At 37.8% G+C, this 16,298-nt stretch overlaps 1 protein-coding gene across 5 annotated transcripts in view; it reads right to left on the reverse strand.

Moving 5' to 3' along the window:
• PRUNE2 (prune homolog 2 with BCH domain) overlaps nt 1–16,298 on the reverse strand; it is a 277,828-nt gene that overhangs the window by 221,979 nt on the left and 39,551 nt on the right. For all 5 annotated transcript variants that reach the window (XM_043890691.1, XM_043890692.1, XM_043890690.1 and 2 more), the window contains exons 2-3: nt 5,171–5,275; nt 864–1,066 (exon numbers count right to left, since the gene is read on the reverse strand). In XM_043890691.1, coding sequence (XP_043746626.1) covers nt 864–1,066; nt 5,171–5,275 — 308 coding nt within the window. The remainder of the gene's footprint in view (nt 1–863; nt 1,067–5,170; nt 5,276–16,298) is intronic.

Below are 16,298 nucleotides of genomic sequence, written 5' to 3' on the forward strand. Positions count from 1 at the left end.
ATTTCATGTATACTAAGGTAAATGTCCATGGGTGAATGCCATATCAATGATTAAAAAATGGGCAAAGTTTGCAAAAAACTATCACCTCAGACGGCTGAGATGTTTAACTGGGACTCTTCACTCACTAGCAACAGAGAGCTTATCAAATGAGACTCTTTGTGATGGGTTGTAAGAACTGTGAAGGCAGGAAATTTGTCTTATTCCTCTTTATGTATAATATCTGTAGATTCATGCACCAGTTAGCAACTCCTAAGTACTTACTGAAGGAAACAGAAGATCTGTGTTCTCATCCAAACCCTTCTATTAACTGCATGTTGTACTTTGGGCAAGTCATTTGCGAAAGGGTTTTGGGTTTCTTGTCCATAAAATAAGGAGTTCAAATTACATGAAGTTTATAGAATCCATCCTGCTTTTATAGTAAATGCTATGACTAAAGGAGCCAATGACTGAATGGCTTTCCTAGCCCATGTACATAATTTTCCATTTCACTACCAAGATTTCTTTCTTAAGAATTTTTTAGTTTTATTTAGTGTTAATTTCAATCTTCATTATACATTTTCAGCATCAGTATAAAGTTGCATTATTATATAGAAAGTGTTTGAAATGATTTAAAATTAAAATTTGGGCCTATTTTATAAGTATTTTCCACTCAAAGATGTCATATCTGAAATGTCAAAGTAAAAACAGAGGCTTGGCATAGCCCAAATTTTGCTGTAAGAGAAAAAACACATTCCCTTTCTTCTAAATGTCCTCTGCCTTTAATACATCTTCCCAAACCACAAAAAAAAAAAAAACCTGAACAAGGTAATACTTGGCCCAGAAAAATCTTTTTTAAAATATCAAACCTCCCTCCAGAGCCTTACCTTGCCAGTACGTTGCTGCCAACAAGTGTTAGAGATAACTTCCCCTCATCATTTAGCTGATGCAGATTGATTTCATCTCGGAATATGTGGAATGACTCAGAGATGTTGAGTTCTTCTAAAATAAACCTTGTTTCGGTGAAGTAACTGAATTCAGTCCTTGGTATGTTCAGCACCGGCAAACAGAGAACCCCCGGAGGGCTGACCTACCAAGAAAAAAGTTGACGAGTCACTGACAGCAGCAGGAGGATAAAACACAGCTCCATTTTCTCAAGCCAGAGGGTAACTGGAAAGGGAATCAAGGTCCTTTGGTCTCGCTAAACCACTTTACATTCATTACCAGTTTTTCCTGAACCCAATGAGCAGAGCATTTTCCATGGATTAAGTGGCCCCTAATTTTTGTTAATCTCTTGTGATTCCATATGAAACTTCTCTTGCCTTTCTTGAAAATTTTTATGTCTCATTTCACCCTCTCCGCAATTTAAAAATACACACATTCTCTTCTTCATAGGAAACACATCTGCCCATCTTTATGGAATCAGCAAAAAATTAGAATGATGACCGCAGGGCAGGGGAAGACTGTTGTGCGCATGTGTGCGCTCTATCATGTCCGACTCTTTGTGACCCTATGGACTATATAGCCTGCCAGGCTCTCTTGTCCATGGAAATTTCTAGGCAAGAATACTAGAGTGGGTTGCCATTTCCTTCTCCAGGGGAGCTTCCAAACCCAGGGATCAAATTGGTGTCTCTTGTGTCATCTTCTTTGGCAGGAGGCTTCTTTACCAGCTGAGCCAATAGGGAAGTTCCAGGTAAAAACCTCACTGACACAGAAAGACCCGGACGTCACATCTATATGGGATGCCTCCTATTCAACTCCAGTCAACTGATTCCATGCAAAAAATTCCCAGTCCAGGATAGGCAAATCCTTTACTTAAGAGAAGCTAGAAATCTAGATTTGGGGGTGTCATCTGTAATGTTTAATTGCTACAATGTCACAATAAACCTTTTAATTAAAAATACAGTATAGGTTACTGAAAACTCCAGATTTGGCTCACAGACTACCAGACTGTGATTTCTGTTAATGTTTTATATCTTTTAAAAAAACATTATGTTAATAAACCTCTTTTAAAAAAACTGTAATGATGGGGGAAACTGAAGATGGGTAGATGTTAGAGAATTTCAGATTCACAATAATAAACTTATTTTTCCATGAGAATTTTAAAAATGAAGGTGCTTTTAAAAATTACTATAATGCTATAGCAATAAACTCTAAATATCACCGAGAGAATGTGGGGTTTGGAAAGTGGATTTTTGCCTGAACTAAATGGCCTTTGTTCTCACATCTTCACTAGCTCTTTCACAAGCATAGTGTTTATTACACAGTCTTAACATCTTTATCATCCATCTCCCCTTCCTAGCAGGGATTTTTGTCAGTTTTGTTCATGTTTCTAAGTGCATAAAATGGTCTGGCACAAAACAGATATTTAATACATATTTGTCGAGTGAAATAAACGAATCACATACTTCTATGGTATACAAAGCCATTCCAACAAGATGATTTTTATCCCACCTATCAGGCTAATACAGAATCACAACCATGTAATAATCATTACCAGTTTATGCACAACAAGATGTTTTTCCTTATTACTTGCTGGAGTTATACCTTACTCCTGATACTGAAACTTAAGTCAAGAGCCATGCAGTCTGAGCCTATTCTGGCAGGACCTATTCTGGATTGGTGGTCGGAAAAACTATGTTCTGGTCCTGACTCTGCTGTCTGAGAAAGCCATTTTCCTCTCTGAGCCTCAGTTTTCCCCATCCATAGAATGGGGCTTACCTACCAGGGTGGAAAGTAATTAAACAGAGTCAGACATGTGAAGCTGCAAACCCTGTCCTTCTATGTGTTCATACTTTGAGAAGGAGTAGCCAGATTCTCAGGAAAAATTAAAATGAAGATGCAGACCCGTGATGGGAGCAGGGTGCAGCAAACTAAGAGGAAGACACAGAACTTAACAAGTTCCCAGTATGCGACCCTTCAGTAATTCCATATTTATCCCATGCTTAGTCGTGAGTCTTGCAAGAAGGAGAAGAGAGGCCGCACATCTCTTCATTTTACTATGACAACTACTTTGCCCACTCCTTTTGCTGGATGTTATTATATTCATTCAAGACGTCAAAGTTAGTGGCAGTGTGGTCATTATTATTATATGACTTCCTAAGAGTCCATGACATGGTAATCTGACATATTCATTTCATAGAGAGAAGGATGAATTTAGGAAAAAAATTTTCCTCCTTTAAGTAGGTGTAAACTATACTTCCTTGAAGACTTAAGATCTGTCCCTGCGAAGGATTCTATGTGTGGGGGGAGTGAGTGGGTAGGTGTGTGTGTGTATGCACACACATTCTAATGACCGTACAAGGGTATCTGGTTCACCGTGGCGTGGAAAATGAGAAAGAAACTTTCCTCTAGACAAAGTTGTGAGATTCTGAGCAACAACTCCACAACCTAAGGCAACCTCTCCGATCCCATTAAGAAAAAAAAAGAATCCATGCCAAGATCAGTCTAAAAACCAGTCTAGTTCAAGCAACTCTAATGTTCTCAAGACAAGCAATGCTTTTTTCCTAGAAGTCAAAAAACCCACTTAAGGGTAGGCAGGACATGGGGGAGATAAATTAGGAGTTTGGGATTCACAGATACACATTACTATATATATAATTGGTAATCAACAAGGACCTACTGTATAGCACAGGGAATTATATTTAATATCTTGTGACATAATGGAAAAGAATCTGAAAACCAAGTGTACAGCAAAGTAACTGAATCACTTTGCTGTGCTCTTGAAATGAACACAGTACTGAAAATTAACTATACATCAATACAAAATAAATAAGAAAAAAATCCCGTTAATAAGATTAGTATTTAAATGCATGTCTTGACACAGGCACATTTCTCTCTTCATACCAATTAATCTCCCTTGTGAAATTTAGCAAATTTTAAGATAAATCTGACAGAAAGTCATATGTTGACATCAGAATATTTTACCTGGCACTTCGTCAGCTGCTGCCCTAAAACCATTCTTGCCACCTACAGCTCATTCTGGAAGGCTGGGTTTCACGTGAATGTAAATCATTGTAGATCAGCTATGCATACTGTCAGAGTCAAGGATTCAAACAAAATTGGAGTCAAACAAATTGTACTCCAGAAAACGAAAAACTGTGTGAGATTAGACATAGCACCAAGACACTCATAATATACGTTTTTAGGCTTTAAAGTGATGCTTTGATATGGGTTGATGAATTTATGGAATGGATATTTTTAAACAAATTATTGAAAGAAAGGTCTTTTCCACCTCCACTGGCATGTTATAGTATGGCTTCACAGAGTACGAAGACTCTGACTCAAGGGAAATTATTGTTAACTGAGAATGACCTTGCTGTACAAAGTCAGGCTAAGAGGCAAAAACAGAATATAGATGTAGAAGGTAACACCTCTATTACTGAAAATTCCAGCCAGCATGCTCTATTCTTCATGTAATGGTCACAGACTATTCTGCACATATTTTTCTACTCCCAAGGGCAAGATTATCCAACAAGAATGTTTAAGGCAAACAAGAAATTCTGACACTTCCTTTTGTCAGTTCTCTGAATTTCCACAAAAGTAATCAACAATTGTATATTTTTAAAATTTTTTATTTGAAAAAATCGATCCTATTGAAATAAATATTTATGCAGAGACTCAGTCAGAAATAATTAGAACAATGCCTAACATGTAGTAAGTGACCAATAGATATTTGTTGGTAAATGAATTATAATACATTATTCTTTGCAACAATAAAAACCAGAACATGAAAAATTAAGTTAGTAGCTTCCTTGTTTTTCTGGAAAACATCAGTTTATAAAAGTTACATCATAATTCAAATATAAAAAGCATAATCTTGGGGTTGCCTGGTGGCTCAGTAGCAAAGAATCCACCCACCAGAGCAGGGGACAGAGGTTCGATCTCTGATCTGGGAGGATACCATGGAGCAGCTAAGCCTGTGCACCACAGCTAGTAAGCCTGTTCTCTAGAGTCTTGGAGCTGCAACTACTGAGCCTGCGTGCTGCAACTACTGAAGCCCAAGTACCCTAGAGCCTGTGCTCCACAACAAGAGACGCCACCACGTGGTAAGAAGCCCACGCACCACAACGAGAGTAGCCCCTGCTGGCTGCAACTAGAGACCAGAGCAGCAACGAAGACGCAGCGCAGCCGAAAATAAAAAATAAATAAATGAGTAATTTCTTAAGAAATACATGACCTTCTTTCCACTCACCTTGTCTAGAAAGTAAGCATATGTGAAGGCAGAAATGAGAGAATCCAAATCACAGGACTTATGTCCAATAACCACATGGACCTTCTCCAAGCGTTTGCTTCGATTCTGAAACAAATTCAAACAAAACATCACAACTTAACAACACATTAACGTAAAGTGGATTTTTTCAATTTTTAAAAGTATGTATGCGTTAGCTATATTCAGACCCAATTGCAAAAATCCATAAATGTATCTTGAGGTTTTATATAAGGGCCTAAAATGGTACAATATGTTTAACATTCAGACAAGCTCATTCAAATTTTAGTTAGTTGTCAAGAACAGAAAATTATTGGTTTACAACCTTGTGAACTTTCCTGGGTGAAACCTGAAACTGGCCCCAATACACACAGAACAAGGGGAGACTGAAGAAGATGCAACCCACTCCAGATGGGTGGGTAGCAGGTTCAATAAACAAGGGAACCTACTTACAAGGCTTGTCTTGGGCAGCCACAAGACAGGTCTATCTCAACACCTGCCCACTAGAATCTTAAAAGTTTACCTAGAGGCCTTAACTGGCTTCCATGACACATGGTCTCAACAACACATTGTTCACTCAAGGCTGTGTCCATAAAAATAGTTCCTGCTGTGGGATTGATGGGCAGATTATACATTTCAAGGACAGGGGAGGGGAAGAGGAACCTCCAATTGCCCGAGTCTAGCTCTCAGGTCAACTGGTAGTTACATGTTCTCAATGACCTCCCACAACAAAAATGTGGTTGTATTAAGATCATCCACAAAGTAATTTGATATGAACTATATCTCCAAGTCAGCACTTTTTCGTAAAAGATTATTTTGGTCTAAAGAACAGTTCCATAGTATTTTATATCATTTCTTTACACAAGATGTTCTTCTCACTTTGAGAGAAAAAATGATTTTTTTCATATGCCCCTGGTATGCAACACTATTTGATAGAAATTTATTTTTTTCATGCCACATTTTGAGTGACAGGATATGGTCTCTCTGCATTATATTCTATAATTTAACAAATAAAAGTGGTTGTAATGCTTTTCTTCTCTCCAGAGAAAGTAATATGATCAGTATTATTGCTCCAAAAATACAAATCAGTTGCTATTAAAGAGTGTATATTGTCACCTCTCTGAAAGAGAAGACATACATACTGTTTTCTTTCCTGGTTAACTCAACAGTTGCTTAAAATTCTTTACAGAAGGCTGACCTCCTTATAAAACACTGGATTAGAAGTGCTAAAGAACCAATCACAACCAGAAAATTCCACAACAAAACTGTCCAATAATGATAAGGGTAACCCAAATTAACATATTTATGGAATGTCAGGGATGACACTTATGTATACTTCCTCAGTTTTTCATCCTTTGTTTTAATTTCTCTTTTCATGACTTACTAGAAAGCCAACTCGATTGTAATACTGCTCAAAAAGCTACTCAAAAAATCCACTGCTCGTGATTATTTCAATTAAAAAAAAAAACTTGTTATTCCCTTTTCTACAGAACAAAGAAAAAGGATTATTTAGTAACTTACTAGGCCTCTTAAAACTGAATCTACAAATGTGTTGGTGTTTGTAGAGAACTACCATATCAGACTCAGAAACTAGTTATTCAACAACCAAACTGTGGCCCGAGGAACATAATAGGGTAAATCTTGGAGGAGGCTCAAAGAGCCTATCAACATAGAGAATGATGGCAGGGTCAATACTGCATATAAATTGTCCAGTATGCAATATTGTAAATTAAAACAAACACGCATATTTTAATATATATTGATATGTTGAGCTTTAGTAAAATAATAGGATTTTAACATGTTATAAACACTCTGAAGATAATTATAACCACTGCCCCCGGCCATCACCACCTGTAGCTCCCACTCCTTCCTCTCCCACCTTCCTTCCCTCAACCTCGTAACTTTATAGCTAGTCCACTTGTACTTTTTGAGGATTCTAGTCTAGACCCAGTTCTTACTCCCAAAGCTAGACTGCTTCCCCTGTGCAAGACTGTCATATTTAGAGGTATAGAAAGAAATTGGGATAAATGCAATTATACTCCATTACAACACAAACAAATGCATTAAGAAATCATATTACTGTAGACTGTTCTTCCGAGAAGCTTGAAGATCTAAGTAGACATTATGTCATTTCTCCTCCCATATCTCTTTGAAGGCAGACAGTAAAAAGATTCACAACACTTTTTGTAGGTCAGTAGAGGCTGTCAGAGGACTAGGATTGTTCCCAGAGCCCATGACCCGGTACAAAGAGCTCTGTCTCTTCCGCCCTGCACTGATCACACCATAATGTCATAATGACTTCAGTATCTACAAAGTGAGCAGGCATGGGGATCGAGGGGGCAAAGAGAATGTTAAATATGCCTATTAAATACAGCAAGGCTTCATAAAAGTATAGCATATTAAAATTACTCCAAAGCTGATCTATCTTGTTTAGGTTCAGTAATTCCTCAGCACAGCTCTGCATTCAACACTCAACTTGCACCAAAGAAGACATGGGGGAAAATAAGAAGACTTGGGAGTCAATGCATTTCTAAGCCCAAACCAATTATTAATTAGAAAGAGAAAGGAGCTAAATAAAATTGTGAGCCCAAATATGATGGGCCAATTCTTACAACTGGTGAATCTTCTAAGATTAGGATTTATTCATCCTTCTTCATTTAAAGAGAAAAAAGCATGTATCAACTTGCAGGTCAGGCTGTAGAAGATCCCAACACAAACCTTCAAGAGGTTGTTTTTTTTTTTCGGTGCCCACATCCCTCTGTTTTCATGTTCTCTTGTTTCCTGAATCCCCTTCTTCCCATATATCAAGTTTCTTCAGAGTCATGGCTTCTTCCAGCATAATTTACTATGTCTGCCATCTCCAGTCAATGCCCCAGTTCCCAGGCCCCAACACTATCTTCCCATCTCCATCATGCTGGTGGCCATCCTATCAGGGATCTCTCTGCCCCTTCACTAGCAATTCCATAGCAAATCCACGCCAATGAGTACTCCCAGGTTAATGTGTTACTCACCAAGGTAACATACTTTCATTCTAAAGAGACCTTCCAGGAATTATGCCACAATCCAAAAAGATGACTAGAAATTTCAGGCTGGCTAAAACTGTTAGACTAAACAAAAACAAAAGGGACATCACAATCAGAAGGTTCCTTTGGTGACCCTTAAAATGGTAGACTCAACCTCAAAAAACATTCCAGATGTTCCTAAGAGACTGATTCCTACCCAGACCCACTAAGATATAATTAAAGCGTGGCAAAAGTCAAGTATCATAGTAATCAGGCTTAGACAGATTTCTGCGTGCTTGGAGGAATAAGACATGAAGTTAGTTACATAAACTCAACCAGCAGGTGAACTCAAGGAAGGTGCAGGATTTGGCTTTTCAAAACAGAGGTCAACAGCCAAAGAATACAGGTCCCACTTTCAAACTTCCTACCACAAATGACCTTGGCTGTATGACCAGAGTAAAAACAGGGGTCAAAGAGAGTCAGAAAAGTCTGGGACTGAGCTCGGGGGTGTAGGGCTAGTAACAGGGTATCCTTAAGGCACCTGGTCCGCTCCGCATGGCTCCACCTGCAGGGGCAACAGTGAAACTGGCTCACAGAACTGAGAAGAGACTCCGGACCACGGTAACCCCCTGCGCTTCTCACTGAAGGCCCTGTGGGCCCTTCCTCACTGCAGGCCTGCGGGCCCTTCCTGATAGACTCATAGATGCTCAATCTTAAAGTCTATGTCCCTTGACACAATTCAGATTGGGGTCTAGAGTATTTGCAAACAGACAAATTATGCCCAAATAAAAGTGACATATGTACAATTTTATCAATTCAATTAATCATTGTTGTTCAACTAATAAAATCCTGTTTGTGTGCCAGGCACTATACTAATCTCTAAGGATACAGCACGAACCAAGCAGACAAAAATCCCAGCCCCCATGGCACTTGCATTTTAGTTCAAGGAGATAAAAAGAGCCAATGATTAGATAAGGATGAACAGAAGGCTAGGGTGCCCTGGGATGAGGGTCATTGAGAAGGTGACATTAACAAAGATCTAAAGTGAAGAAAAGGGACCTCCAGTTATCTCAGGCCAAGGGGCAAAGTGAGACAATGCCCAGAATGTTCCAACAAATAGTAATTGCCTAGCATATACATTTTCAAAATGTGACTTTATAAACTCCCAGCTAGGAGAGAATAGATTTGGCAGGAAAACAGTCATCCCCTGATCTTGATAAGCACACCAAGCATTAAGGAATCTCAGGAGACAGAGATTTATCATCTCCTATCTACATCCAGTGCTGAGCAAGCCCAAAACAAAATACAATCTTCATAATGGGTTGAAATAGATACTGTACTCAACTTACACTATACCTTGAACTTCTGAATAGATGGACAGAATCTCTCCATAATCAACATATAAAAGAAAATATATTGAATACACCAGTATTCCAGATCACAATCTTCATATGCTTTTGAAGGGTAATCCTATACATCACTAAAATGAGATTTCTTCATGACGTTTCTTAGCTCTTTTTAAAAGCAGAGAAATATCTAAGCATTAAGATTCAACCACCCATGAAAGCAAACTGTACTTGTCAGGCAAAAGCACTTTCAAACACACTCTGAACAGAACTGATCAGAGAGAGGGTTTCCAGAGCCCCGTCATAAGCCCAGGCCACTCCATTGTTTTTTTTTTTTTTTTTAATAACTCTACCCTCTGAGAAACAGACCTGTTCCACCTGGAACTTTACATCCAAAGCCCCACAACTAACCTGAGTCAACAAGCCCTTGCAACACAGTTATACCAGGGTTTCTCCATACCCATCCTACTCAACTCTCTTTTCTTAAAAATCCTAGGCAAATGTTTTCAAAAATAATGAACTGAAATGATCATTATAGACAAAGCCTACAGACATTGGAGAGTCCCCTTCATCGCACACTGATGCAGAGCCTATTTCTTAGTTCTTCGTCTTTAACCAGCAAGTGAAGATGCCAGAGAAAAAGAAGTCATTTGAATTTACTGGATGGTATCGCCAAGGAAATCCAGGAACAGAAACAGTTGGCAGTTGACTACTTCTAACTCCAAGTCAATGAGGGGTCGGAATGAGGGGTCTTCCTTTCTGGAGGCTGGCTCTGGGTGGCACAGAAAAGGGCTCAGTTCCTCTCCAGAAGAACCCTGTGTACTGAAGGCTACCATGATTCTAAATCAGGAGACTCACAGATGGGCAAGAGGAAATCTTGCATGCCACTAATGTCCCTTTCGGTCCCTATCTCCAGGCCAGTCACAGTCACCAGGAAAGCCAGGAGGGAGGGATGCATGCGGAACCACAGCCAAACGCGCAGCAGGGACCAAGGGAGCTGTGGCGTGCCCAGAGCAACCTGGTCCTCCAAAGGCCAGGACAAAAGCCCCGATCGCCTCTACCGGATATGGACAAAGTCACATTCTTTGTTCATCTGGCAAATGAGCGAGATGCCTTTTGTTCCTGGCCTTGGGTTTAAGATGATGTCTAGAACTTCTGAGCTCCTGAACATCTCATAATCTTATCACTGTCTGAGAAAAAGTTGGGACTCAGAGGGAGCACAGGCTGGAGGGAACAGCGTGACATTAATTAAAAGTTTAAAAAAACAAAGAGGAAAACTTATCACTCTATGCAAAGTCCCCAGAACACAGGAATTTCCTCCACCAACTGAAACTTTTGTATTTTATTCTTTATTTTTGTTTCTTTTTCTGGTAAGGAAAGAAAGACATGTCATTATAAAAAGTCAGACACAACAAAAATTAATAAAACAAAGATAACCACTGTTAACATATTGTTGAATATTCCACATTTTAAATTTACACAAGTATACTGACACATATACTTTACGAAAACAGGGTTCTTCTCTATTTACAATAGGTAGGACATGAAACCAACTTAGATGTCCATCAACAGATGAATGGATAAAGAAACTGTGGTACATATATACAATGGAATATTACTCAGCCATAAAAAGGAAATCACTTGAGTCAGTTCTAATGAGGTGGATGAACCTACAGCCTATTATACAGAGTGAAGTAAGTCAGAAAGACAAAAATAAAACCCTCAAACCAGGGCTCTGTAATAACTTAAAGGGGTGAGATGGGGTGGGAGATGGGAGGGAAGTTCAAGAGGGACGGGATATATGTATACTTATAATTGGTTCATGTTGATGTATGGCAGAAACCAACACAGTACTATAAAGCAATTATCCTTCAAGTAAAAATATTTTCTTTTTTTAAAATGGAGAGCTTCTATTCCCAGTCTTTAAAGACTTCCTGTTTTCACTTAACCGTATACTATGGACCTTTTTCCATGATCCAAACTACAGATACTCTTCATTCTTGCTGGCTTAATGGTATCAATTATGAGGATACATCTATATGTATGAAGGAGGGGTGTGGGAGTTGGTATATGTATATAGAATTCCTTGAATCAACATACGAGCTTTTTTTAAAATCGCTATGATATTGTCAAATAGAATACTCTGGCCCACTGTCTACCTCATTTAGTCCAGTTTCATGCTAACAGTTAGTTAATAAATAATAATAAGTGACTGGGAGGCTGTAACTGATTTCTTCTGAGAGCTGTACCTCAGGTTATGTGTAAAACCAAAAACGTTTACCAATCTACAAATTCAGGATATAGACATTTTATATGTAATTTTCTCAAAGATGTCCAAATTTAATTGGTGACATACTGGATGAATATAAACAAGCAAATTAGGAAAAGGCAAAAAGCTTTCAATGACGAAACTCAAATGATTTTGTCATAATTTAATTGTCTCAGTCAGTACTGACAAAATTGAAACAATCAAGTCAGAGAAGCATAGTCTATAACCTCCCTGCTCACCGCCCTCCCACATGACCTCAATAACATTTTCCTTCAGCCTCTCTTTGACATGCTCGAGGCCCTCTTTTAGTATCTCTCATTTGGGAAAAATAAGGGACAAGAGTCGATCTGAGCAAATTCAGCTATAAGTGGCTCAGACTGCGCATCTGTACCCCTTCTAGATGGTCCAATGTAGAGGCCATTGTGAGAAGGCAGTCAGGGAGCCAAAAGCTACACTCAGCTATTACTGCCCAAGGCCCTTCTTCTTGGGTGAGCATCTCGGTCCCCAGAGCCCTTGGGGTCAGGATCCTTTAGCTGGGGCATTTGACACTGACTCAAACATTCATTGTTCTTCTCAGCTGAATCCATCTTCCTCAACCTGTTTGCTACCCATCTTGAAAATACAATGTTCTCAAAAGGAATGACTTTATATATTGCTTTCATACTTCCTCAATCAGAATAATGATTTGGGCTGGAATTGTTACTTTACTTAAAACATTTAATTTTTTATATTTTTGTTCAAGATCCTCTTACTGACAATGTCCTAAAGGACAGTTTTGGGGGACAACATCATTATTTTTCCCCCACAGCTTCAACCAGAAAAGGTCAAGGATGATCCCCCCAAGATCCTTACCTTTTCTGAAGAGCCCCTTTAGGAACTGTCCTACACATTATCATTTTCAGCCATTCCACTTTGGGGGGAACTGTGTCCATACATTTATTACCAACTTGGTGGGGTAGCCTTTTAATTTCCTTTCAGTACTGCTTCCTTCCAGCTTAAATAGATGCCCTATCCCAGAAGTCTGTCCTCCATGGTTTCACAGATTTTAATAATCTCTCAACCTTCCTCTTTTTAGACTGGAGAACTGTAGTCCTTTCCATCCAGCCTCATGGAATGTACCTCTGGGTCCACACAGCTTTCTGACCTCCTGCTGTCTTTAACCCCCTTGCTATGCTGAGATCTTGCTGGGAACTGAATTGTGCACCTCAAAACTCAAATGTCAAAGCCCTAATCCCCAATGTAGTGGTATTTGGAGACGGGATCTTTGAAAAAAAGAATTGGTTATAGACTTAGTCATGAGAGTAGGGCTCTCAAGATGAAATTAGAGCTCTTATAAAACAGCAGAGTGCTTCTGCTATTTCTCTCTTTCTCTCTCTCTCCACCATGTGAGATCAGGAAGAGGCTTTCTATAAGACCAGAAGGCAATTCTCACCAGGGCCCAACCATGCCAGTTCCCTGATCTTAAGACTCCCAGTCTTCAGAACTGTGAGAAATACATTTACGGTGTTTAAGTCACCCAGTCGATGGGTGGCTTTAAGTTAACCTTAAATTAACTTAAGATTTAAGTTAATTTTTTGGTAATATAAGTAAGACTGCAAGGAATATTAGGAACATAGTATTCTTATGCCCAACTCTAGTTATTTCTTCAAGATATACTTCTGAATTTTTAATTTCTGGGTAATGTAGAATGTAAATATTTTAATGCCTACCAGAAAAGTATAAATTTACATTTTCACCTACAGAAATACCTGACTTTCAAATCTTCAGCTCTGTTTAAGCATTATCTTATTGCTAGGTAAAATAGTACCTTAATATTGTATTTATTTTACTTACAAGTGCTTTAGGTCATTTTTTTCCTATGGACACTGGTGTCTTCATATGGACATATTTTTTGTGAATTTTTCACTGCATATCAGTTTTAAGATGTTTATTCTATCCTCACTGCTGAATTAAAATACTGTATTATTAACAAATTCAACTCTGGAAACATCAATAAGATATTACTTTGTTCTCTGGCCTCAGGCATCTATGGAACAGCTTGTTCAGTAAGTTGCATTAAGTATGCAATAAACATACATTATTTAATATGACATTATCTTTTCAAGCACCAAAGAGCAATGATACACTTTGTACTATCTGACCATCTTATTCTCAATCTACCTACTATGTTTACTGAAAATTGTTGCAATAATACAGGTCAGACTCTGCCTTAGTTTCTAGCTTTGACTGGAATGCATTTACTCCTCTTACAATTAGACTCATATAAAAACGATGATGCAATTTAAATTTAAATCTAAAGTGTTGAATAGATCATTCACTATTAAGTATCTTTAAAAGGAGTGAAATTCTGATAGGCCAAAAAGAATGACAGAACTAAGAGACTAGATCTTAAAAGTTCTCATCACAAAGAAAAAAATTATAATTATTATGGTGATGGATGTTAATTAGATTTATTGTAGTGATCATTTCCCCATACATACAAATATTGAATCACTGTTATACTTCTGAGAATATAGTATAATAAAATATAATATAATACAGTATTACATGTAAAGTACATCCCAATAAAAATACATAAATATAACATGTGATTTAGCTACTTCAATTCTGTGGGGGAAATGATAAAAAAATAAAGAGTAGGAGATAATATTTGCATAATATTTGTACCATCTTGCTATTAAAAGGGCAATATTTCTAACACAAAAAAAGTTTCTACACATTGAGAAAAAGACAAACCACCAATGAAATCTTCAGTAGAAGCGTGAATAGGCAATTAATAGAAGAAAAAAACAAATAAATGAAAAGAAATTCAGCCACATTAGTAGTCATAGAAATGCAAATTAGACCAACAATAATTTTATTTATTTTTTTTCCCATCAAATTGGCAAAAAAATTGGGAATGCTCGCACCCACTGCTGGTTAGACTGCAGGCAGTTGTAAGGAATATTACAACCAACGTGGGATAATTTGACAGTGCCCTTTAAGATGCAGAATGTTGACACTTCTTGATCCAACATTTATTTCACTTCTAGGTATCTATTCTATAAAAATAAAATCACCAATAAATATGGGTATTTTAAATTCCTCTTTGTAATTCAAAATCCATTGTTAAATACGGATATTCAACAAAATCCTGAGAAACGTTTGTTGAAGCAGATATTCGTAACAGAAGCAAGAGAGGAAAACAAATAAGAAACAACATCAATGTATAACAATCAAGGAATCATTTGATAAATTATAGACTATCCATAAAGTATAATCAAAGCACCTATTATCAGACAAATGAGTTAGATCACTATACAGACCTGGAAAGATGTATTCCAATATTTTTCCCACTACTTCACATGGCTGTCTCTTTCTGGGTCCTGCTTCTCAGAAGAAAAGAATGCTGCTGTGGTTTCCGCTTGGGTGACAGTAACATCTTGCTGACTGCACTAGGATCACCTACTAGGACATTATTTGTAATGCAGATTACTGAGCCCATCCCTGATACTCAGAATTAGTAGGTCTTCAGTAAAGTCTAAGAATAATGTGACATGTTTGGGAGCCATGGCCTTAAAGAAGACCCAAGATTAAGCTCCCAAGGACTATCTGGCTTTTGTCAACAGCAGAACAAATCTGCATTTGGGTTTTGAAAAGGACTGCTATAGTTACCCTAGATTAAATACAGTTTCAAAGGAAACTACTGGTGTTAGATTTACTAAAGTTAGATTTACTCAAGTCTACAGTTAGAAAAGGACTTGGGTTCACCCAGTTGAAACCCATCAATAGTTTCCAAAGTGAGGAAAAACAAACCACATAAACTCCTATTTATCTCATCCTTTGAAGTTTTGTTTTTTAAAAAACTACATTTTATGATGTGTCATATCCTAGTCTAGTAATACATGAACAGAATTCAGAAATAAATATACGTCTTGAGAGAATGAACTCAAAAGACTTCTACTAATGCTATTGTATAAGAAAAAAAAAAAACAAGAGACCATTTTTTATTGAGCAGAAACTAAGAACTGAGAAATAAAGAGCAGAGGAAGTAATAACTTCATCCTCCATCTAAAGTCCACCAGGCTTCCTCTTTGGTGCAATATTCTACTTTGGCTGTGGAGTACGGAGAAATAAAAGTCAACAACACAAAGTAAAATAAACAGTACATCTCTTCATTTGTTGGTGTGTGCAATCTTTAGTTCCTAGTCATCCATGCATTGAGGGGTCGGCTATTCAAATATCAGAGATTCACTTCTACTAGATCAATAGCTCCTTGCAAGCCCTGGCCACATCTTGAACTTGGTATCCCCCAGAGTTCCTAAAGCAGTGAGTGTTCTGCACACAGCAGATGCTTGAAGCAGCATTTGTTAGTGAAAACAATGGTTGGATATAACATTTGGGCAGAAGAGGGTTTTTAATTTTTATATCTATCATGTCCTTGTAAAACAACAGTAGTATGGACTAACACTTTGTTAATAGCCCCAAAGTTAAAAATTATATTACAGACTGCAAGT

Source organism: Cervus elaphus, chromosome 29 (assembly GCF_910594005.1).
Source record: "Cervus elaphus chromosome 29, mCerEla1.1, whole genome shotgun sequence".
NCBI lineage: Eukaryota > Metazoa > Chordata > Mammalia > Artiodactyla > Cervidae > Cervus > Cervus elaphus.